This window comes from Pleurodeles waltl, chromosome 4_1 (genome assembly GCF_031143425.1).
Source record: "Pleurodeles waltl isolate 20211129_DDA chromosome 4_1, aPleWal1.hap1.20221129, whole genome shotgun sequence".
NCBI classification, from domain to species: domain Eukaryota; kingdom Metazoa; phylum Chordata; class Amphibia; order Caudata; family Salamandridae; genus Pleurodeles; species Pleurodeles waltl.
Window position 1 is genome coordinate 882,741,615 of NC_090442.1, and position 23,723 is coordinate 882,765,337.

The 23,723-nt window shown below is 45.1% G+C and overlaps 1 protein-coding gene across 1 annotated transcript in view; it reads left to right on the forward strand.

Annotated features, from left to right (window-relative positions):
* The window catches only part of MOV10L1 (Mov10 like RNA helicase 1), a 933,047-nt gene that overhangs the window by 696,729 nt on the left and 212,595 nt on the right, over window positions 1–23,723 (forward strand). Inside the window, exon 26 of the mRNA XM_069227566.1 lies at window positions 16,701–16,841. Within this exon, the coding sequence (XP_069083667.1) occupies window positions 16,701–16,841 (141 nt within the window). The remainder of the gene's footprint in view (window positions 1–16,700; window positions 16,842–23,723) is intronic.

Below are 23,723 nucleotides of genomic sequence, written 5' to 3' on the forward strand. Positions count from 1 at the left end.
ATGATTCCTCCGGAGTTAAAAAAAAAAAAAAAAAAGTATGATTTCCTTTAAGAATGTGCTGGGTACATCAACAAACAGTCCAGTTCTGTCCCATGTAGTTTCTGCTTGACATCGAGGAATGTCATTTTTTGTTGCTGCACCACTGTAGTGTAATCTGTGAAGAGCACAATTTTCTGATTCTCTTGAGTGGTTGTCCCCAGCTTGCAAGCCATGCCAAGGATAGTGTTTTTCATAATTGTGGAGATGCGCAGTGACCAGCCTCAGGCGTGGTGTTCCAGGGGGAGCCTTGACGCCAAAGCATGATGTGCACACACCACTATGAAGCAGATGGATAAATCTTCAGACAAGACCCATGTTTTTAGCCAGTTGGCGAGGAGGAATTCTGCCCTCGGGCTCTCTACTCCCATGGGTTGTCCCATGATTCGGATGATGTTTCTCTGGGACTCACCTTGGCATTCTTCACTCTCTCCTCAAGGCGCCATGTGATGTCAGCTTGGAGACATGGGTTTTGCATGTCATGGATCTGGCACTCTGATGTTAAAATTGCGTGCCTGTGCCTCTGTCACTCTCTCCGTCATCTTGCAGACTTCTTGCCTTATCAGTGAAGCATCGGTTTGGAGTTTCTCCAATTTGCCATCCATGGAATACCTAAAGCAGCGGTTCCCAAACTTTTTAGAACCCGTCCCACTTTTTTAAATTAAAAATGTTTTCGCTCTACCTACCTTTTAATAGAAACGAGGAGGGGCAATTTTTTTAACATACCTTAAGCATTGTGTGTTAGTGCATTGTCATTTGCAGGCAGAATGATTCTTTTGAAATAGACCCTAAATTTGAGCAGACATAACATTTACTGATATAACTATATAGCACACAAATAATGTGTGGAAAAAGGGTTTCTGCGAAAACGTATTATTTACATATTGCCAATAACGTGTTTTGATTTGTTTTGATCCTATAAAAATCTCTTGTTTCCACACTCTTCAAAGTTACAAAAAAATTGCTAATTTTTTGCTTTCCAAAGTGCTGAATGTATACAGTTAATTTACATGTATTTACATTGTGCTGCGTGTTGCAAAAAAAAATCCTACAGCCTGTCCTTTCAAACTCCCTGTACGTAAGATTGTCACATAATTCACTTTCAAAACTCCTACTTTACAGTCACAGAAGGAAAAGAAACACCCATCCTCTCGTAGGGCATTCCACGTATAGTCATAAGCGTAGAATAATTCCCTCCCGCCTGCGGGGACCCCGGTGCACTTTTTCCAATATCACTTTTTAAGTGTCCCTGTTCGCCTTACTTCAGGAAGGCTTGTCAAGACACTTAAGAATGTTCCCAAGCAGCCTATAGGAAGGGCTACAGTGTTCAAGCTTCTTCATTCAGAATGTCCTTGAAATAAAAACATTTAATGCTTGACAAATAAAGCCATTTTCCAGACCAACTACTTCCAAAAACTTCTTTTATTTCACAAAACCTCTAAAAAGGAGTGCAGAACAGTGTAGTCCATAGGCTGCCATTAGTAATGAAGAAAAAGGATACTGTGCCTTTAAGAGCAACCAGTCCTCCAGTATCCCATCATACCTAGAGAGAGGCTGTTACCTCAGTTCTTTTTTCCGGCACCTACTGACACGACCCTGGAGCATTGAACTCGACCTTTTTAGGTTTTTTTCCTTCAAAAATTTAGAGAAACTTTCAGAAAAAAGGCTTCATTCAACGTCTTTTGTCTTTCTCTACTACATTTTGAAGTTTTCTGACAGAAGTTTAAGGCTTTTTTCATCAAAATGCCTTCCTTGTTTGACAAGTGCCCTAAATGTGGCAGAAAAAAGGCTAAAACAGACCCACATCAGCTCTGTATTATTTGTCTACCCTCATCTCACATTCCTTCCTCCTGCAACATCTGCAAGACGTTCTCCAGGCGCACTTTACGTGACAGAGAGAAAATTCGCCTTCAAGGGAGAGCAGAGAGAAGACGCCAAGGAACCAGTGGGACCTCTAAGCGAGGGGAATGTCAGTCTTCCACCAGGGCTCATACCTCAGCCTCCAGTGGTCATGAGAGGTATGAGAGACGCTCTTCAGGGCGGAAACGACATCAGTCCCGGTCGACCTCGAGAAGGTCGACATCCAGAGGAGGTACGGCGCCAACATGTTTGCCGTCGAAGTCCGGTTCGACGTCGTACAGAAGTCACCAGTCGGCGTCGAGGCACCGTACGACGTCTAAGACCCCAAGGCGCACGACGGCGAGGAGCAGGTCGGAGTCGACGTCGAGAGGTTGACATAAACGTCATGGCTCATCGCCTCGCACAGCGTCAACATCGAGACGGAGAGAGAGGTCGACGTCGAGGAGCCACAAGAGGCGGAGAATTTATTCCTCATCGGAGTGCTATTCCTCAATAGTGCTGCTGCCTTACTCTCCTTCTTCCCGTCCGTCTCCGCCTAGGTCTCCTCCTCCAGAGCTTCCGGCTACACCGCCTCAGCCAACGGGCCAAGAGGTGCCACAACCAACGCCACTCCCGGCACCTCAAGTACTGGTTAGTATACTGCCTAGACTGCGCTCTGCATCGCGCCACCGTTCATGCCCTGGCCATGACTCTTCCAGATCAAGATTGCACCGCCGATCGAGGCACAGATCAAGTTCAAGGGGGCATGACAGAGACTCTTGGTCCTCCACCAGAGACTATTCACCTACGTTGTCGGACTTTCCTCCTCCTCGGTCCTCACCGGTGGATGACATAAACACCTTCCATGAGGTTCTAGTCCGAGGTGCGTCGAAACTCAGTATACCGATGGTTGCTCCTACACCATCGACATTGGTAATTTTTTAAACACTTCAACAGTGGTCAGCTGCCAGACCCTTGCTCCTCCTAGTGCCGGGCCTCCTGGAGCCCGCTATGGAGGTCTTCCTTACACCGGCAGTAACGAGACCTGCACCATCCAGGCTGCAAAAGAAGTATCGCCCTCCGGAGCAAGATCCGCTCTTCTTGCGCTCTGATCCGCCACCGGACTCGGTAGTTATTTTGGCGGCATGCAAGGCTTAGGCAACTTCTCCATCCTCCACCTCTCCTCCAGATAAGGAGAGTAAGCAATTGGACTCGACATGTCGTAAAGTCTGTGGTTCGGTGGCGTCCTCTATGAAAACGGCGAGCGCCACATCCCTTTTGGGCAGGTACGATCGAGATCTTTGTGGGACTCCATCTTGCAGTTTGCAGAACATCTCCCAAGAGACCACAGGGAGGACTTTTTAGAAGTAGCTAAGGAGGGCGCTATGGTCTCCAACCAAATAATAAGCGCTGCAGCGGATGCGTCGCTGCTTTCAGCTCACGCGTACTGCCATGGTGACGCTAAGGAGACACTCCTGGCTGCGGCTCACGTCATTAAAATCGGATGCGCAGCAAAGACTTTTGAATCTGCCATTTTCAGGATCCACGTTATTCGGATCGCACGCAGATGACGAAATGGCAAGAATGAAAGCGGAGGTGGACACGTTAAAGGCAGTAGGATTGGACAGACCTAAAGAGCAACGCAGGCCCCTCCGTCCTTTTCATCGCCGCTAGAGGACGCTAGAGAACGCAGAGGGTTCAAGCCCCTCAATGGGCCACTACGAGGCCTCACCAGCAGTACCAGCGGCCCTACCAGCACCAGCTCATGGCGCAGAGGGGACGATCAGCCCATCAGTCCACTCAGAGCACCCGACAGCCTACTGCCTCAAAGCTCTGAGAATTTCCTCCCCCCAACTTCGTTAACCACTCCGGTGGGGGGGAAGCGTCACCAATTGCCTGGTAGAGTGGCAAAACATTACAACAGATGCTTGGGTCTTAGGCATTGTACAGAATGGATATTGTCTCACATTTTCATCAACACCTCCGGCCATCCTGCCAAAGCAGCTGACTGCACACCTCGATCTCCTAAAGGCGGAAGTTTCCATCCGCCTCGAAAAGAAAGCAGTGGAGTCAGTTCCCCTCGGCCAACAGGGGAAGGGTATCTACTCAAGATACTTTCCTATACCAAAAAAAGACAAAATCGAATTCAGACCCATTCTAGACCTCAAAACGGCCAACAAATTGATCCAAAAGGAGAAGTTCAGGATGCTATCCTTGCACCAGATATATCTCGGCAAGGAGACTGGCTTTGCTCAGTGGATCTACACGATGCGTATTTCCACATCCCCATCGCAAAGAAGCATCGGAAATTCCTGAGATTTCTGGTAGGCCAAGATCACTTCCAATACACAGTCCTACCATTCGGTCTCAAGTCTGCTCCCAGGACCTTTTCCAAGTGCATGGCGGTAGTGGCAGCTCACCTTCGGAGGAAACGAATCTTCATATACCCGTATCTCGACGACTGGTTAATCAAAGCGTCCTCTTATGCAGAAGCAAAAAGGCATTTCCAGATGACTTGCGACCTTCTGTACCGATTAGGTCTTCATATCAACTTTCAAAAGTCAATGTCAGTACCTGTCCAGAGGTAACATTACTTAGGAGCTACCATAGACACACTGCAGGCAAAAGTGTGTCCTTCGGAGGAACGACGCTTATCTATTCTCCGGAAGTATCGGGATCTCCGATCAATGCGTCACCCAACAGTGCGGACAGTCTCCTCACTTCTCGGATCCATGGCATCCTGCATTTACCTGACCCCCAATGCTCGCCTCCACATGCGTCCGCTTCAGGAATGCCTGGAGGACCAGTGGAATCAGTGGTCGGGGTGCTGGGAAGATCGGATTTGCCTCTCCACTCATGCAATCAGGTCTCTAACTTAGTGGTGCTCTCCAACCAATCTCTTAAAGGGGAGGCCATTCCGGGCACAGCCTCCGACACAGACTATTGTAACAGATGCCTCTCTCCTTGGATGGGGAGCTCATATGGATCACCTGCAAATACAAGGCTGATGGACACAGAGAGAATCGTTATACCACATCAGTCTCCTAGAACTACGAGCGGTGCACCTAGCGCTCAAGGCGTTCCTACCCTCAATCACAGCAGACAACTTGCTGGTGCATACAGACAATACCACCACTATGTTCTATCTGAACAAGCAGGGGGGCACCAGATCCAGAATCCTGTCTCAGGAATCCCAGACAATATGTCAGTGGCTCCTAGCCAGGAAATTGAACATAGTGGCTACCCATCTGCCAGGAGTTCAGAACAGTCAAGCGTATGCCCTCAGCAGAGTTCTAGAAGAGAACCACGAGTGGGTGCTCAACGAAGACGTCACTCAAGACATTTCCCATTGGTGGGGCACCCCTTCTATCGACCTATTCGCCACAGAAGAAAACAGGAAATGCCGCGACTTCGCCACCAGGTTTTACCACCCACAGTCGCAGGGCAATGCTCTGTGGATAGACTGGTCCAACAAATTTCTGTACGCCTTTCCTCTGATTCCGCTGATCCCAATTGTCCTCATCAAACTGTCGATGACATCAGCCAAAATGATCCTCATTGCACCAGAGTGGCCGAGACAGTGGTGGTTTCCGGATCTTCTTCAGGGATCACTCCAGCCCCATCTCAGGCTACCCTGCTGACGAAGTTCGGCGGTCGAATGAGGCATCCCAATCTCTCATCATTGAATTTGGCGGCATGGCTCCTGAGCTAGTCCAGTATGGTCACCTCAACCTACCACAGGATTGTAAGGAGGCGAAGAGGCTGTCTACTCGTTCGGCGTACTCCTTCAAGTGGAAAAGATTCTGCATCTGGTGTTCTTCTAAAGGGATAGACCCTACATCTTGCAAAGAAGATGTCATTCTGCCTTACTTGTTGCATCTGGCACGATCGGGCCTGCAGCTGTCTTCCATAAAAGTGCATTTGGCAGCCTTACCTGCTTATAGGAAGACTCCTTCGCAGACCTCTTTCTTTAGAATCCCAGTGATAAAAGATTTTCTAGAGGGGTTAAAGAAGGTCTTTCCTCCAATTAGACGCCCTTCGCCACCATGGGAACTTAATGTGGTCCTGTGACGTTTAATGCAGCACCCATTTGAACCCATACACAAGGCATCCCTCCAACACCTCACTTGGAAGGCAGCCTTTCTGGTAGCGACCACTTCAGCACGAAGGGTCAGCGAAATCCAGGCCCTGTGTGCTCACGAGCCTTACACAATATTTCATTCTTCCAAGGTAGTCTTACGGACACATCCGAAGTTTCTACCTAAGGTCATATCCGACTTCCACATTAACCAGTCGATTTCCTTGCCCACGTTCTATCCAAACCCTTCCACTCCAGCTGAGAGGGCTCTTCATTCTCTAGATGTAAAGAGAGTATTGAAATTTTACCTAGATAAAGACCAATCCTCTACGGAGAACTACACAACTGTTTGTTAATTACGGATCTGTACGTACTGGTTTAGCCACCTCCAAGCAATCAATAGTGAGGTGGATAGTTTCTTGTATTTTATTGTGTTATCAACTAGCTAAGAAAACCTTACTGGGTAAGCCTAGAGCCCATTCCACGAGAGGAAAAGCGTCTACCACTGCTCTATTGCGCAATGTTCCTTTAGCAGAAATTTGTAAAGCTGCGACTTGGAAATCAGTTCACACCTTTACTAAACATTATTGTCTAGATTCCGACGCTAAAGTAGATGCTCAAGTAGGCCAGGCTTCTCTTAGAAACCTTTTTGCTTAAGAACATATGCATAGATTACTCTAACTGCTCCTCCACGGGTTTTGGGATGGGCTTGGTATCCTATTCTACGCTTATGACTATACATGGAAATCCCCTACGAGAGAATGTATGGTTTCTTACCTGTAACTCCAGTTCTCTCGTAGGGGTATTTCCATGATAGTCATAAGCAACCGTCCCTCCTCCCCGGGGGAGCAGTTAGATGTCATGATTACATTTGTTCCGATGGTCAGCCAGTGACTACCTGCAAAAAGAACTGAGGTAACAGCCTCTCTCTAGGCATGATGGGATACTGGAGGACTGGTTGCTCTTGAAGGCACAGTATTCTTTTTCTTCATTACTAATGGCAGCCTATGGACTACACTGTTCTGCACTCCTTTTTAGAGGTTTTGTGAAATAAGTTTTTGGAAGTAGTTGGTCTGGAAAATGGCTTTATTTGTCAAGCATTTAATGTTTTTATTTCAAGGACCTTCTGGATGAAGAAGCTTGAATACTGTAGCCCTTCCTATAGGCTGCTTGGGAACATTCTTAAGTATATTGACAAGCCTTCTCGAAGTAAGGCGAACAGGGACACTTAAGAAGTGATATTGGAAAAATGCTCCGGGGTCCCCGCAGGCGGTTGGGGAATTATTCTACGCTTATGACTATCATGGAAATACCCCTACGAGAGAACTGGAATTACAGGTTAGAAACCATACCTTCTTTGTTACAAGGATAAGCAACAATTTGTTGGGAGACCTCTTACATTTGACCTCTGACTTTGAAGCACCAGCAAATGTGACAAGATAAAAACAAAATTTAAAGGAATCTTTATAGCTAAGATATTCCTGACTCACCAAAAATTGGCTTGTGACCCAGTTTGTAAAACCAGGGCTTAGAGACTTTAATAGCATGAAGAATTGCCTTTATTGATAGCATTCCGTTGGTTTTGCAGGGTGATGCTCTGGCGTCACTCTCACGGCTTCAACATGCGGTGGTTTGGTGTACCACTCTATTTTAATCTGCGACTGATGGCTACCTTTGTCTTTAATCATGATGACCATTTGACCAAGCAACGTCAACCAGGGCAATGCTTGGCCCATAACCAGTGCAAAAAGCTGTCAGATGGATCATGTTGTACAGATATCCTATGTATTGAAAGAGGTTCTCTAGGCACATTCTTGCGGGGACACCCTGCTCTCTGGGTAGTCCTCTCTACAGAAGCTACCACAATTATCAAGTAAAAGTAAAGCCCCCTCTTGAACACTCAGCGGAGGGTTGGGGCGCCGGTATCTCGCACCTCTCTATCTTTACTCAGTTTGACCAGACCATGCAGCAAGGGGGTGGGTTATTGGTTTTGGGGGGGGGGGGGTGAGGGGGGGGGGGGTTGGTTCGTTCAGGATGTCGTCAACCGGACCAGCCAAGCCAGCTCCCAAGGCAAAACTTCAGTGCGCCACTGTGTTTGGTGTGGCCAGATTTCTTACCTCTTGCTACACTGAGTTCATATATACCTTCTGTCTTCCTCACCACCACTGCAAATTTCCCATGCAGGTAGTTACCATCTGAATACTTCCAGGCCTCAGGCAGAATCAAGTAAGTCAACTGCTGAGCTCAAACTTAGGCAATTCACTGGAGGAAGGTTGATGGGGGTTCAGCCCCGACAAAGGAGCAGGAGCAAGTAGGATAGCCTCAGATCCACCACTGTCAGGGCCAAGAAAGAAACCGGAGTAGGCAGGACAGGTCCCATTTCTCTCCTGATCTCCTTAGCCAGGCGTTAGGTGCTCTGTTCAGTCTCCAGAGTGAGGTCAGCAGAGGCCCAGCCTCAACAGAGGAGCCTTCACCCATGCCACCACCGAGCCAGGTCCTCCGGCAGGGAACCCAGACCTCCAGGCTCCAGTCCTCACTAGGGCACCACAGTCAGGTGTTGCCCTGTCTTGGGATGCCATCTTGTTTTCTCTGCTGGGACGGCCTACCTCTGCGCTGAGGCTATATTGAGGAGGAAAGACACCAATGAGGACAAAGGCAGACACACTGTATTCCTTGATGGTGGCCAGTTTGACAGGGCCCTAATCGTGTGCAAAGCGACTCAAGATACTGTTGGGTGATGCAGGAGCACCAAGCTAGGCATTCCACCATCTTTTTGATGAAGGGTCGAGGTCCTGGAGCTATAAATGTCTTTTGTTGCAGTCAAGACAAATGTCTTTACAGATGTTTTGCAGCCTGGGCCAGCATCATCTGAGCCCTTGCTTCCTTAAAATGAAGCCCTTACTCACACCTTAATGGGTGGTTGGTCTAAGCCCTGTGTGGTATCTTGGGTTGAGTGGTGGAATGTGTAGTAAAGAAGGTTCCATTTATATTTATGAATGTATTGTGGAATGTTGGAGTGGGGTAGTTGGTGTTGCGACACTGGTGGAGTTGATGTCAGAGCTGTGGACAGAGCCTGTAATATAGAATAGACTTACTCAACCTTAGAACCACTGTCCTGCACCTCTTTTCAATTACCTTATTTTGGCAACGAGGAAAATGCAAGTTTGTTGGACTTTACAGGCTTTAACAGTATTGGAATTCACTTAATTGCCAGCTCTTCAGAAAACCTCTGCTGGGAGTGATACTGCTTTCTACAAAGTTTACATTTGAAAACCTTTACTGCAATGTGGATTGACTAACTGGTACAGCAGTATTCGGTTTACCTAGATAAGTGCCTTTTCATTCAGTTTTGGTTGTCCTTGGTAGTTTGGCAGTGTTGAATCCCGTGCAGACCCAGCGCTGAAGAGCAGTATCAGATAGAGACATTTAGTTGCAGATTCCTTACCTTAGACTTTCCCAGGCGTCAGTGTGAATCCAGAGATTTTTCTCGAGCAGTATTCCTGCATATGCCGTTAGGTGTTGTCGATCGGCTACATGTCCGTCGTAGGCTTTGTGTGCGGTGGATATGACATTGCAGGTCCTATATAGGCACCACCCCGGCACACTGATGTCAGTTCTTTTCTCTCCGCATCAGGCGGCACTGATCTGAAGAAAGAACTACCCCCTCAGTCATTTTTTGACTGGGCTTTTCCAACTTTTTGTCAAAGCTTTTTTGAGTTTTACACTCCTGGTGCATCGAAGATGTCTTTGCATAAGACCGGGTTCAATTGCTGCGGATCCTGCCATAGGGCGATTTCCGTGACGGATCTGCATCTCATGTGCCTTTGGTGTCTGGAGAGTGATTTAAGTGTGGGCCATGAATTTGAAGGTTTTGAGGGAGTGGTCCCTAAAGCCGTGTAAGTCCCGATCTCGGTCAACAGGAAGGTCTCTGGTTTAGTTGTGGAGCCCCCTCCCCCATCTTCTTCGTCCCACTCCAATCCTATGGACTTTCAGGTAATTCAAGCATAAGAAGAAGTCAAACAAGACAAAATGTTCTTCAACCTCGCGTTGGCCACCGTGACAAGCAAGCAGCAGCGTCTTCGAAGAGCCTGCTTCTGGGCCAGCTTTGCGCTTCCCCGAGTTACCAGGAGAGGGAGCAACCCCTTTCCAGCTTACCAGCTTAGAGTTTTATGAGGCCAGGTGCCTCATGTTTGTCCAGTCCAACTCAGCTGGTGTTCCTTTGGGCCCCGTGGAGTTGGAAGGGGCCCTTTCAGGTTCTGTGCCAGCGGCTTCTGTCTTGGCTCTATAGATCCAAATCAGCGCCGGTCATACCACTTCAACCTTCCCTGGCGACTGTTCTGACATTGACGCTCCTGACACCGCTCGTACCGCTGGGCGGCACCACCCCAACCTCATTGCCTGACACAGATCCGGATGGGCGTCATACAACATTGACTCCGATGCCAGCTGGAGATCCTGAGCCTTATAATTATGGGCTAGGTTATGGTGAGGAAGGGGAGGGGTCGCTGGACCTTTTAGAATACCAGCACCAATACCCCATGAACTGGGGTACGGACTTGGGTAGGCCAGTGGACTTGACACTGCCATGCTGTCTCCCCCTACCATGGCTACAGAGGAGGGTGCTTCATATTCAGTGGTGGTGCGCAGACCAGCCGAGGTCCTTCACCTTAAGCTGCTTTTGGTGGCAGTCAGGACTAACTTCCTGATAGAGGTGCTTAAGCCTGGGGCTTCATCCTCTGAGCCCCTGCGCCACTTTAATGAAGCCCTTACAAATGTCCTTCTGGGTACTTGGTCCAAACTAAGCACTGGGGCTCCTGTGAAGAGGGCTTTTGCCCACCCCATCACCGTGCACTGGGTGACCCAGGCTTCCTAACGCAACACCCCACCCCTGCAAGCATGGTTATCTAATCCTCGACTTTCCTGGGTGTGTTCCCTTCTGCACGCCCGGATATGGAATGCAAGAGGCTGGACGCACTGGGGAAGAAGATGTTTTCTTTCGCCAGCTTGGCATTGTGGTCCATGAACACTACATGCCTTTGGACCGTTATTCCCACACACTGTGGGATATGGTTGTGCAAGTGCTGCCACAGCTCCCGGAGGAGGCCCGGGATGTACTTTCCCAAGCAGTTGCTGATGGGAGAGATGCAGAAAAGTTCCCGATCCGATGTGGACTAGACTTGAACGACTCACTGGGCAGAGCCATTGTTTTGACAATGGCCCTTAGGCGCCATGGCTGGTTGAGGATATCTGTCTTTTCGGGGGATGTCCAAGCTAACCTTATTGACATGCCTTTTGATGGCAACCGTCTCTTCAGAGAGAAAGTAGACTGTGCACTTGAGCGCTTCAAGTATTCCAGTGCTATGGCGAGGTCCTTGAGCCCCGCAGTGGCCCCTCATCTCCCTCGTTCCCCTTTTTGCCCCTTTTGTGGTTACATAATGGGAGCCCTGCCGCATCCGCTACCCATTGCATTCCACAACATAGGTGCCAGTAGAAGGCTCTTCCACTGATTTTGTGAATACCTACTGCGAGGATCCTCTAGTAACTTTAGCATCTGAGGACCGCAGTATACTATTGTGGGTATAGTGAGCCAATATAGATTATATAAATAGTGGTCCATGTTTATAAAGGTTTCTGTGACAAAAGCACAAGATTTTTAACTGTATGTGCAGCTGGACTGAGAGTCAGTGCCGCTTTTATAGATGGTGTGTTTTGCTGATGCATGAAGACAGCCCTGATGGATCCCTTTCCGTAGCTTTTTGAATCTGCTGGATCCAGTGGGTTGCTTATTTTTCATTATAAAGTTCTAATTACAAAACATTGCAGTAATCCATGCGTGATAAGATCAGCATGTGTTGGTAGCAGAACCATGAGGGTCACATAGTATTTATTTGTTGGGTAAATAATAGTGTTGTATCCTTCATGACCGCTAAGTTCTTAACTGCATCTTTGAGTTTTGGGGCTGACGCTAATTCACACAGCTTCCCCGCAAATTCCAAACTCACTGAGCCTGTCACATTACTTTCTTCCAGGATTGAGGCACAATGGCTGCTTCTAAGAAAGCATTACATAGTTATATACATTAACAAGCTATTCCCTGCCCTGCCAGATTGAATATTGAGGCTAGGCAGAGGTCATTAGGAGATCCCCATTTAGTAATGCTCAAATAGCTATTCACCTCTTCCTCACTCAATGCTATAAATAAGTTAAGCAGCTCTCAACCCTCTTTACTTGCCTTTTTGTAGGGAGGTTACTTGCTTATCAAAAGGTAGTGAATTGTAAAAAAAAAAATCCTCGAAAAGGGAAGTGTATTGAGTCTCAAAGCTCTCACAATGGCTCTATACTTGCAACTTGATGTGAAAAGGTGCTTTACGACGTAAAAAACCTCTCCAAGAATTTTCTGCAGTTTGTGTCTTAAGTTGCTTACAAAGTACCTTATACATTTTCATTTCAGAGGAGTATAATGGTGTCAATTCTAAGCTGCAGTCCATTCTCCAATACCTTCAATGGCCTTACAGCAACATTTTGCTAATGCCAGCTCTAAAGAGTGCCATGGGTTCAGGAGCTTCCATTTTGGACACACCTTCTTGACAGGCACCACATAATTTAATGCTGTAATAACTGACTTTTCAAATTGAGCTGCTTTGGTCTTTGTATCACAGATGCCTGCGGGGACACGTTTGAAAAATGTTGTAAAATAATGCTGAAATAACGTGCAAAGTTAATGATGTTAAAAACGTGTGTTCAATGCAAAAAAAATTGTAGTAGGCAATCATACTTAAACGTGCTAAGCCTGAAGCACTTAGACACTGCCATATTATATTTAGCTGAACTAAAAGGATTGTATTGAAAGCACAAGACTTGTTCTTGACCTTTTGAAGCTTGTTTTTCAGAGTGAATAGTTGATGTGAAAAAATTGTTATCTTCTTGTTTATACAGATGTCTCTACTTCTGAAAAAAAGACTACTGATAGCTAATGAATAGGAAGATAGAGATGAAAGTTCACACTCAGTAATGCGGAATGTTTGATTAGTTCCGCATTCCGTCCATCATTTGTGTTTGTTTGCCTTTGTTGCCATAAGTGCGCCGGGTATGCCCAGACGTGGGTCCTGGGCTCACTGTGCCACTGGATTCAAGCTAGCCTGGCTGATGAAGGGTGATACCCTGAAACCGGTCCCAGAATGCTTGTTTCTGGTTCAGGGAGGACCTGGCTTGGCAGTTCCGGCTGGACTGTTCCCATGGAGAACAGGGTCAAGACTGATTTGCATATGGCTGGGTCCAAACTGGGGTGACATGGTGAGCAAAATAATTGATGGATTAAACCCAGATCTGTGACTGGGGGTGAATGGTTGATTAGTTCCACATTCCTTCCATCATTTGTGTTTGTTTGTCTTGAATGGGAGGACAAATCATTAGAACTTAGACAAAATAGTTACAGGGTAAGACATAGTTGTGGCCTAAGAATTTGCTGTCTGAGTTTTACTGTGTTCCTGTGAGAAGACAGGCTTATTAGAGGGTAGTGTTAGGCATTTGTTGTACAGACACAAGCAATAAATGTGAACACAAACTCAATGACTTCACTCCAGGCCAATAGGTTTTTATATAGAAAACAAATATATTCTTAATTTATTTTAGAACCACAAGGTTTAAATTGCAAGTAAGTACATTAAATGTAAGGTACTTTGCATAGGTATAGTTAGGACTTTGAACCAAAACAATAATGTACATAGATTTTCATAAAATGGCAATAAGCTATTTTATAAGTGGACACTGCAAAATTCAGCAGTTCCTGGGGGAGGTAAGTACAGTTAGGTTAAAGTGGTAAGTAAAGCACTTACAAGTTCAGTCTCCGAGGCATGGGTAGCCCACCGTTGGGGGTTCAAGTCAACCCCAAACACCCAGCACCAGCAATACAGGGAAGGTCAGGTGGAGAGGTCAAAGAGGAGGCCAAATAACATGGGCTCCTATGGAGACAGGAGGTGCTCCAGTTCCGGTCTGCTGGCAGGTAAGTACCTGTGTCCTCGGGGAGCAGACCAGGCGAGTTTATTAGAGCACTGGGGGGATCCCAAGTAGGCACACAAAACACACACTCAGCGGCACAGGGGTGGCCGGGTGCAGTGGGCAAACAGGACGTCTGGTTTTCAATAGGATTCAATGGAGGGACCCTGGGGGTCACTCAGACGTTGCAGACAGGGCACAGGTGGGCTTCTCGGGCCAGCAACCAACTGGGCAAGGGTGAGGGCCGCCTGCTGGTCACTGCTGCACCGGTGGTCGGTTTCTCACGACCTGGGGGCTGCGGGTGCAGTGCTTTTCCAGGTGTCAGATAGCTTTGTTCTGGGCAGTCGCAGTCAGGGGGGGCAGGTATGTTGGGTGCAGAGTGGTGGGGAGTCCTGCTTCTGGAGTGAGGTGAGAGTCCCTTTAAAGATGGTTTCTTCTTTCTTGGTTGGACAGGTCCGCTGTCCACAGGAGTTCTTGATCCTTTGTAGTTGCAGGGCAGTCCTCTGAGTCGGTAGAGGTCGCTGGGCCCGCAGGGTGCGTTGCTGGTGCAGGTTCTCTGAAGTTGGAGACAGGCCGGTAGGGCTGGGGACAAAGCAGTTGTCGTCTTCCTTCTTTTCTGCAGGGTTTTTCAGCTTGGGAGTCCTTCTTCTTTGTAGGTCATCAGGAATCTGAAGTCCTGGGTTCAGGGTCGCCCCTAAGTACTGAATTTAGGGGTGTATTAGGGTCACAGGGCAGTAGCCATTGGCTACTGTCCTTGAGGGTGGCAACACTATCCTTGTGTTCCCCCACTTTGGGGAGGGGAGCACATTCCTATCCCTGGTGGGCTAAATCCTCCAAAACAAGATAGAGGATTTTCCAAGGAGGGGGCCACTTCGGCCCTGGTCACCTTAGGGGTGGACCTGGCTGAGGGGGTGATTCTCCCTTGTTTTTCTCATTATCTCCCCAGACTTGCCACCAAAGTGGGGGCTGTGCCCAGGGGGGAGGCATCTCCACTAGCTGGAGTACCCTGTGGCATTGTAACACGAAGCCTGAGCCTTTGAGGCTCACTGCTAGGTGTTACAGTTCCAGCAGGGGGGAGGTGTGAAGCACCTCCACCCAGTGCAGGCTTTGTTTCTGGCCCCAGAGAACACAAAGGCTCCAACCCCAGGGGGTCAGAAGCTTGTCTCTCAGTGGCAGACTGGCACAGACCAGTCAGTCCTGCAATGAAGGATTAGGTAAAATACAGGGGGCAACTCTAAGATGCCCTCAGTGCACATGTTTTAATAAATCCAACACTTGCATCAGTGTGGGTTTATTATTCTGAGAAATTTGCTACCAAACTTGCTATTGTTAAGTGTAGCCATTATGGAACTGTGGAGTTCGTTTTGACAGACTCCCAGACCATATACGTAATGTGGCCATACTGTACTTACAATGTCCAAGAATGGGCTTAGACACTTTAGGGGCACATTACTCATGCAGCTATGCCCTCACCTGTGGTATAGTGCACCCTGCCTTAGGGCTTTAAGGCCTGCTAGAGGGGTGACTTACATGAGCCACAGGCAGTATTTTGTTTGCATGGCATCCTGAGGCGGATGCCATGTTGAATTTGCCTTTTTCTCCCCACAAACACACACAATCTGCAATGGCAGTGTGCATGTGTTGGGTGAGGGGTCCCCTAGGGTGGCACAACACATGCTGCAGTCCTTAGGGACCTTCCATGGTCACAGGGTCCTTGGTACCATTGGTACCCTTTACAAGGGACTTGTGTGTGCCGGGGTGTGCCAATTGTGGAAACAAGGGTATATTTTTAGTGAAAGAACATTGGTGCTAGGGCCTGGTCAGCAGGATCCCATCACATTCTCAGTGAAATCAGCATCAATATCAGGTAAAAAGTGGGGGTAACTACAACATGGAGCAGTTTTCCTACAGTGGTCACAGTGTGCACCACAGAATCACGTGATCTCTTCATAGTGAGGCGAGTGTAACTGTAACAGACAATGTTGATGTTGTTAGCGTAACTCTTTAAAATGTAATCATAGTTTCTCAGGGATTGTAATTTTTCTACTATCCGGCTTCCTCTCTTTTTTTGCAAGACCATTATTTGACAACAGAAGTGTTTGAGTTAAACAAACCCTGTCCTATCCTTAGCTGATTTCACATTCCTTGTTCAGACTGGTAAATGTTGCCATTTATTCCACTCGAGCAAATATAAAAATTGGCTCATTGGGGGCCGTTTATGTAAGTAGTTCATGAAAGTCAATTGGGGATAGCCAGATAAAGTATAAAAGTTACTCCTAGCGTTCTGACTGGTCCACCTAGAAGTACCCTTGCTTCTTTTGCTCTCTTGGTTAACGAAGGCAATGGCAGAAACAGAAAGGATTTGGGGATATCTGATCTCAGTGTGCTTTCTCTAGTTCTCATTGTTTGTGCCCAAAACCAAATAAGAGACTGTTGAGAGGCTAGTGTATGACAAAGGGCCAACCGCTGATGTCTTGGAAGGATCTCAAAGTATGTGATGTCACTGCTGTAACTTCTGGCATTGTGGTGACTTAACATTTACGGTGATAAGAAATATTTAAGTATATATTATTATATGATGTACTTGGTGGAAACAGTGTTCCTTTTAAAACTGCTCTGGTGCAAAACATTTTCTATCTCTTTTTCAGCGGATGAAAGTGTTGTAGAAGTATTACGGGCACTTGCACTGTGAATACATCGTTAATCCTCTTGTGATACAAAGCTCATAGAACGTTTACTTTTCTCTTTCTAGGTGCGATCAAGCGAAGTACCATATGAACAGGATACAAGATATATTTTGGGATTCCTGTCTAACCCTAAACGATTTAATGTAGCAATAACCAGAGCAAAAGCTTTGCTGATTGTGGTGGGGAATCCCCATGTCCTTATTAAAGTGAGTGCCAATCTCTATTCTACAAAGTCTGTTTCTAAAAATAAACATTGAAAGTTGTCATACAGGATTGGGAACTGAACTGATAAATTGTTTATCATCATTACATTATGACAGGCCTCGGCGATTGCGCTGCTGAAAGGCCTTCTACTTCAAAAACACCTGCTAGCCTAATATTCTTAAGTTACAAAGCCATCTAACTTTAGGGTGACCTTGAAACACAATGTCTATGGTTCTTGATGTCTGTTTTTCCATTGGAATACTAACAAAGCGTTACTTATTCACAGAACATTTGGGACAGCACTGGTTACATATTTGTCACGTTTGATGCTCAGCACGTGGGTTTGATGTTGAAGAGAACTCACTCTTTCTGGCATTTTAGAGAAGAGATAGTTTGGCCTCCTAACTCAGTAGCGCTCTTCTAGCTTCCCTTCTTGCACAAATGGGTGCTGTTCTCCTGGAATGTGAAAAACGCAAAGCCAGCTGCCTAAACTAAACACAGTTTGGAAACTCAGATACAATCAAGGCTCTGCTAACAACAGGCCAGGGCCGGCTTTAGGACTGGTGGCGCCATGTGCTACAGTTTATTGTGGCGCCCCCCTACCCCATGACCTCCTCCTCGGTTTCACTCACTTACACCGGCAAATGTGCCGCTCATCTCTCCATCGCTCCCCTTTTACATACATTCATGTTTTTTAAAGCACTTGTAAAGACTGGCTTTACTAATCCACTCAGCTAGCCACATAAAATATAGGGACATATGTAAGAGCCCCTAGCGTCATTCTAATGCTACATTGGCGTCATTTTTTATGCTAATGTGGCGTTACAAGGCCAAAAGAGCTGTGCCATATTTACAAAGTGGCGCAATGCATGCATTGCAACACTTTGTCTCCCTTTGAGCTACATTATGCCTGCGCCAGGCATAATGTATGCAAAGGTGGCATTCTCCCGTTGAGGGGAGGGGGGGGGGGGAAAATGGCGCAAAGAAATCTGACAGATTTCATTTCTGGCACTTTTCACACCTGCTCAGAGCAGGCATTAAAAGGAGGCATCTCTTGGTTACAATGGGCCTCTGGGTGCTTTGCAGGATTAGCATCAAAATTTTTACGGTAATCCTGCAAAGCTCCGGACTAGCGTCAAATATTCTGACACTAGTCCCCTAACTACCGTCATGGTGCGCTGTTTTTTAAATATGGCGCACACATGGTGGTGTTAGGGGGCGGTAAGGGGTGCAAGAAAAGTGGCGCTGCACTGTATGCAGCACCACTTTTCTTAAATATGCCCCATAGTTCTGTTTTTTGCAACAGGCATATTAACCCTCTATGCTACTTTATGTTGAGTCAAAGCTGCCACTAGGCAAAACTCCGATCTCTCTCTTTAGCAGGAACCTTAATCACAAGAGGTATCTTGACATGTTAATTGTTTCTTGAAGGCTAAACGCACAAGGAACTTTTTAGCAGGTGCTTTTAAATCACATGTTTCGTAAGTAATTGCTAAACACAGCGCCCCCCGGAGGTCAGCGCCCGATGTGGTCGCACCGTTCCCAAAAGCCTGCCCTGATGACCTCCAATATAAAGCTGGCTTTCCTTCGATTAGCTCATGTTCCACCTCTAAGGCGATGCTGTTACACAGCTTTGGAAACACTTTTTGGCCCCCTGCTGACTTGTTTTTCTTTTAGGCACCACCGTGTTCATTACAGCCAGCATTTTCTGTCCTGCCCACTGATTTCCTTGTCCTAGTGGTGGGATCGTGCTTTAATAGTATAAGGGCAATCTTTCAGATGGAATATTCATTTTTGAGGATAGCAAGAGCTGAATTTGTGAATGGGCTTAATGATCTCTCTTTATTTATAAACTAATATTCCTATGACTGAAAAATAAAAATAACGTTGTCTGAATTATGTATGCATTAAGTAATGTAAAAGATGTGTATTTGATCAGTTTTCATGTTTACGCAAACTATAGCAGTTGAAACAATTCAGCACACGCCGGTGTAGCCCCGTTGTGGCCTGTTGAAATAGGGCATGCTCAAGACTAAACTTACACATAAATGAGCAGTAATTTACAATCAACATAAGCAACTAATGGATCTGTATTTAATAAGGGACACGCAGGTTGATCGCTTCACAGTGAAACACACCCGGTATATAGTAAAAAGGATGAGCACTGTATTGCAAAGTAAAAATAAAAAAACATATTATACAAGATAGGCTTTTAGTAAAAAGAAGGCATTTATGACACGGGAGAAGAACGGACCACCTTATTCAGTTTTTGCACACAGAGGAAATGCAATTATAATACATTGGTGTTATAAATCGATTGTGTTTCGATTTCTTATCTACATATGGTGAAAGATAGGCCAGCACTGTACACTGTGCTGTAGCCTAGTTTAGTCAGTATAGCCGGGTCTAATAGAAGAATGGTGTACTACTGGGATTTAAGGAATGTAATGGTGGTAATGGCTAAATTGGGTGGTTTTAGTTGTAAAAAAGTAGCTAAATAGAAATAACAGCAAAAGCCATTTGATGGTTGTTACCAAATATGTTAGTTTTTTTCTTCGGCGGTCTGCAGTGTTAGCCTGCTGGCGCTTCCATTTTGAGTGAAGCTCACATCTAGTAGCATCGCAGTCATGCGATACAAGTCCTAGGGCCTGCCATTGCCGAAGTTGTGTTGTGGACCCATCTACCCTTGTAAGAAAAATTTGACTCAATCTTAGGAAGAAAAAGCGTAATCATGTGTCATTAGGTAGTCATTCCGTAAGTGCATTGTGTCATAGACTTTTTAGTATACAACATCTTCAGTAGTGTAAGTTTACATTATCTTATAGGAAGAAAGTCTGAAACAAGAAACAAGCATACTTAAACAGGGAATGGCTGCTGTGTGCTAGTGCCATAACTGCAAATTAGTAGTTGCAAGGTTTCAAAAAGAGTATACAAAAAACTTCATAGCATTTCTGACTTTGGAGGTGATTCAATGCCTTGTCAGCTAACCATCTCAGATGCCTTTCGAATAGCTTTGTCACTGTAGTGCTATGAACTTTGTTAGCACGTCTGTCCTTATTTGGTCTTTTAAATGTAATTTATGAGGGGACGCGTTAGAGGTTCGATAGACCTTTTAACTGCGCTTAGAGTGAGTCCACCATAAGTCCTTGACCCATTATAATCACATTATCATAATCTATAAACAACATTGAATTTTCTTTGGAGTCGGTAAACTTCACTCACCGTTACTCATTTGGCCACGAATAACCACACCTTTATGTTAAAGTTAGAAAGTTTATTTCCCTATATTAACAGTGCTAAATCTAAACACCAATTGATAAGCATATATGAATAATACTGGTTGACCAAACCTTCTAAAGAATCTCAATTTAGCTAAAGCATTTATAACCAAACATTTGAGAGTCACAGTACAAATTGATGCCAAAAACAACTGCACAATAGAAGAAGCATACATCTAGATTCAGCAGATGAATAACATAAATTCTTTGTTAATAGCAAGTTAACATTTCAGGGCTCCCAAATAACCTTCTGATCAGAATAGCATGTTTGGACTTAATGCAAAACAATTTAGTTAAAGTTAATTTGGAAAACAGCTATCAAAATAGCGGTTGGTACCTAGAAACAAAGAACAAAACTGTAACATTGGCAATAGCATTTTGTTATACCTCTCCTCAATATGGATCAGCAAGCTGCAATTCTCTTTGCCAGTTGGGCATCTGTTTGATCGGCTTCAGCAAAGGACAGTGAAAGGGAATGGTTCAGTCCCGGGGACTTTAAACTTTCTGAACTATTTAAAGAGAGCAAAACTAGGGCATCAACATTCGGCATTAGAACTTAAGCAGTACATTTAAAGATAGAAAATAAAGTCATCCGGAACTGTTCAGCTCCTCAAACAGACTGACTATGGGGAAAGTCAAAGTAGAATGAGCATCTCCCTCCTCTGTGTCATTGGGCTAAGTTAAAATGTCCTAAAGAACTTATCACATAGTCATTGGTCAGAAAATCGTAGGTTTACAGTTACCCCTATAAAATAAAACCCCAAATCTAAGTTATCACTAAACTGTCTTTCACAAGTCGATGATTGGCTCCTCTTCTCCTGTTCCTATCGTCAGACTCGTCTGATGTCTTTTTTGTTGCCATCTGTGCTTCAGTCAGTGCATCCATTCTTAGCTCCTGGGAACATCGCTGTCTCACACATCAAACTATACAATGTAACGACTCCTAATTCAAGACATTCTAGCAGGCAGTTCTCATGAGAAAGCTAAAGACATCTGCAAAGTTTGGTCAGCACGGTGTGAACATTAGAAACATCTAATCTCAAGTCATACATTTCCCAATATTTAACTAAACATTGCAGTTTAACATGAGGTTGTGCAGAGTAGGTCCAAACCTTGCTAACTTAAGGCCTATAATATTTTTAAGCAAATACATATCATATAATCATTATTATAACATATTACTAAAATTTTCTAATCACAAGTACTTCAATTAATAACAATATGCATTTAATAAAAGCATTACGTATTATCATGGTGGTCACTGAAGTGGGCATATTTTCCAAAACGCACATTATTTTCTAGATTAATCAAATTCTATGCAAATCCTTGAACCTTATTACATATAAATCATTAGTTATAAATCCAGCTTTCATGCCTTGCATACGGGCATGCTCTTCTTTAATGCATCAGCTTACTTGCATCCTGTCATATTTACAGGCTCTGGATCCTTTCTCTAGGTGACATTCTCAACATTTGCTATTCCATATTCACTTCTCCTGTGATTCAACCGCTGCGTGGAACACTGTTTTGCAAACATGTTCGACCCTGAATGCCTCGACAAAATGGAGTAGTCTGAACCTGCACTGCATATTATGGTTGGCCCAAAGAGTGTTGCTGTAATTTTCTGTATTACATCATGACAAAAGGAGATGAAACTAGCTTGCATTTACAATGAGTTTAAGAGACGGTTGTACAAGTGTTAGCACCTTCTGTAGAGTGACTCCTGCTGCCACAGCTGGGGCTGTGAACAACAGTCTTGTTACAAGGAACAACAATTCATCTTTAGAGGTGATCCTGATTTTCCAAATTGAGCATGCCACTAGTGATGATTCTGATGCGAATATTGCCTCATCTAAAAAAAGGTTTGGTTGTTAATCCTACTCCTGCTTTTGAGAGCTACTAGTTTCATAGGCACAAAGGAGCCATAAAGGCTACTGACAACTACTCTGTCAAGGAGCTTCTATTACAGTAGGGATTTCTTCAATACTTTACTCAAAACATCAACTCAGATTGTACCACTACAAATAATTATTTACAAGGTAAAACAGGAGGTTTTTGATTCTGAATCCCACATGCTGAAATAGCATTGTCCATGTCCATTCATTGAGGAGAAGTAATTTGAGTTTAAAGTGGAAAAAATAAGTCCATGAAAGATTGGTCTGTTAACTCACAAAATGTCCGCTAGTTAAAGATGACCAAAGACCTGATAAAGCCCAGATGCAATTCCAAGGGATGTTTGGTAGGAAGTACTGCTGCTGTGAAATTACGTTCCCCTACTGAACAATATAAGGCTCCAACTAATACCTAACAAACAACCTCTTCAGTTGAAAGAAAAGTGTAGTGCACTTCTGGCACGGCAGAAGGCACATATTCATCAAATGTGGACATGAGACGAGGCACATGAAAAAACAGCCTTATTTGATAATGCAAAACAAAATGTCAGCGCTTGCCAGAGCAACCACGTTTTTAGTAAAAGTGGCACAATCAGGGCGATAAAGTTTGCTCCGTCAACGGAATTGGGGGAATTTTGGCCACTCCATGTTACCCTTTTAATGCAGAGTTCTGACCAAATTCCGCCAACCGCCACATAGTGGAGTTTTTTCTTGCCATGCAGCTCACCACTGGTAAGTTGGTGAGTGTGACTTTACATCCCCCTAGCATGATTTTTGAATGCTAGGAAGGCACCTAGCGCTATTTCTGCAACTTGGGCGGTCGTGACCTTTCTCTTACAGAAAGCTGCCGCTCGAGTAGAAAATCTACTGGAGCAGCAGCAAAATCAACTTGAGAAGCAGCACCCTCTGGTGCACCATCTAGTGCCTTGCACACTGATTTTTCAGCTCAAAACGAGCTCCTAACAACAGAAATCAGTGTGAGCAGTGCAACATCCCTATGTCCGCTCGTTGGCAGAACTCTGCTGAATCTTGCAGACTTTTCATGTAACTCTGTGAGTTCCAACTACCCCTATTTATTAGTTGTTGTATACTTAAGATGAAGAATGGGATTTCTTCTGCATACCACTTGGATAAAGAAACCAATTGTGAAGGGCATCTCTGCATCACATGTGCCATTACTACCCAACAATATCAAAGACCATATGACCTCCTAATCATACCTTGAGACATAATCTTGAGAACATGCGGACAAAGAACTAAAATTTGTTCATTTACCCCCTGAGGACTCCAGGTGTGCATATCTCGATATCTCACTCGCTGAGCAAAGGCATTTTCTCAGATTCAGCTTCATAGTGAGGACCTTCATGTGAACTCTCCTGCAGTTTACACTGCAAACGTCTACCTTGATACAGCAATTTCAGCCATATTTTTTTTTTTTTGTTCAAGTCAATAACATTATCATACATGTAGATTCAAGGGGAGGCGAAACAGGGGAAACAAAATGTTAAAATACTTCAGACGTGGCTATATTGGTAGCCCAAAAGAATGATATTACTGTCAAACTTGAAGTATTGGTAAGTGTCATTAAAGAGGGAAACAAAAGATAATTGTGAGAAGAGGAGTGTATGTAGTTAACCGCAAGAAATTATTCTTTCCACATAATGTTTTCTAGCATGAGAGGTGCAGAGAGTTCTTTGCTGTCGTTTTATGATTA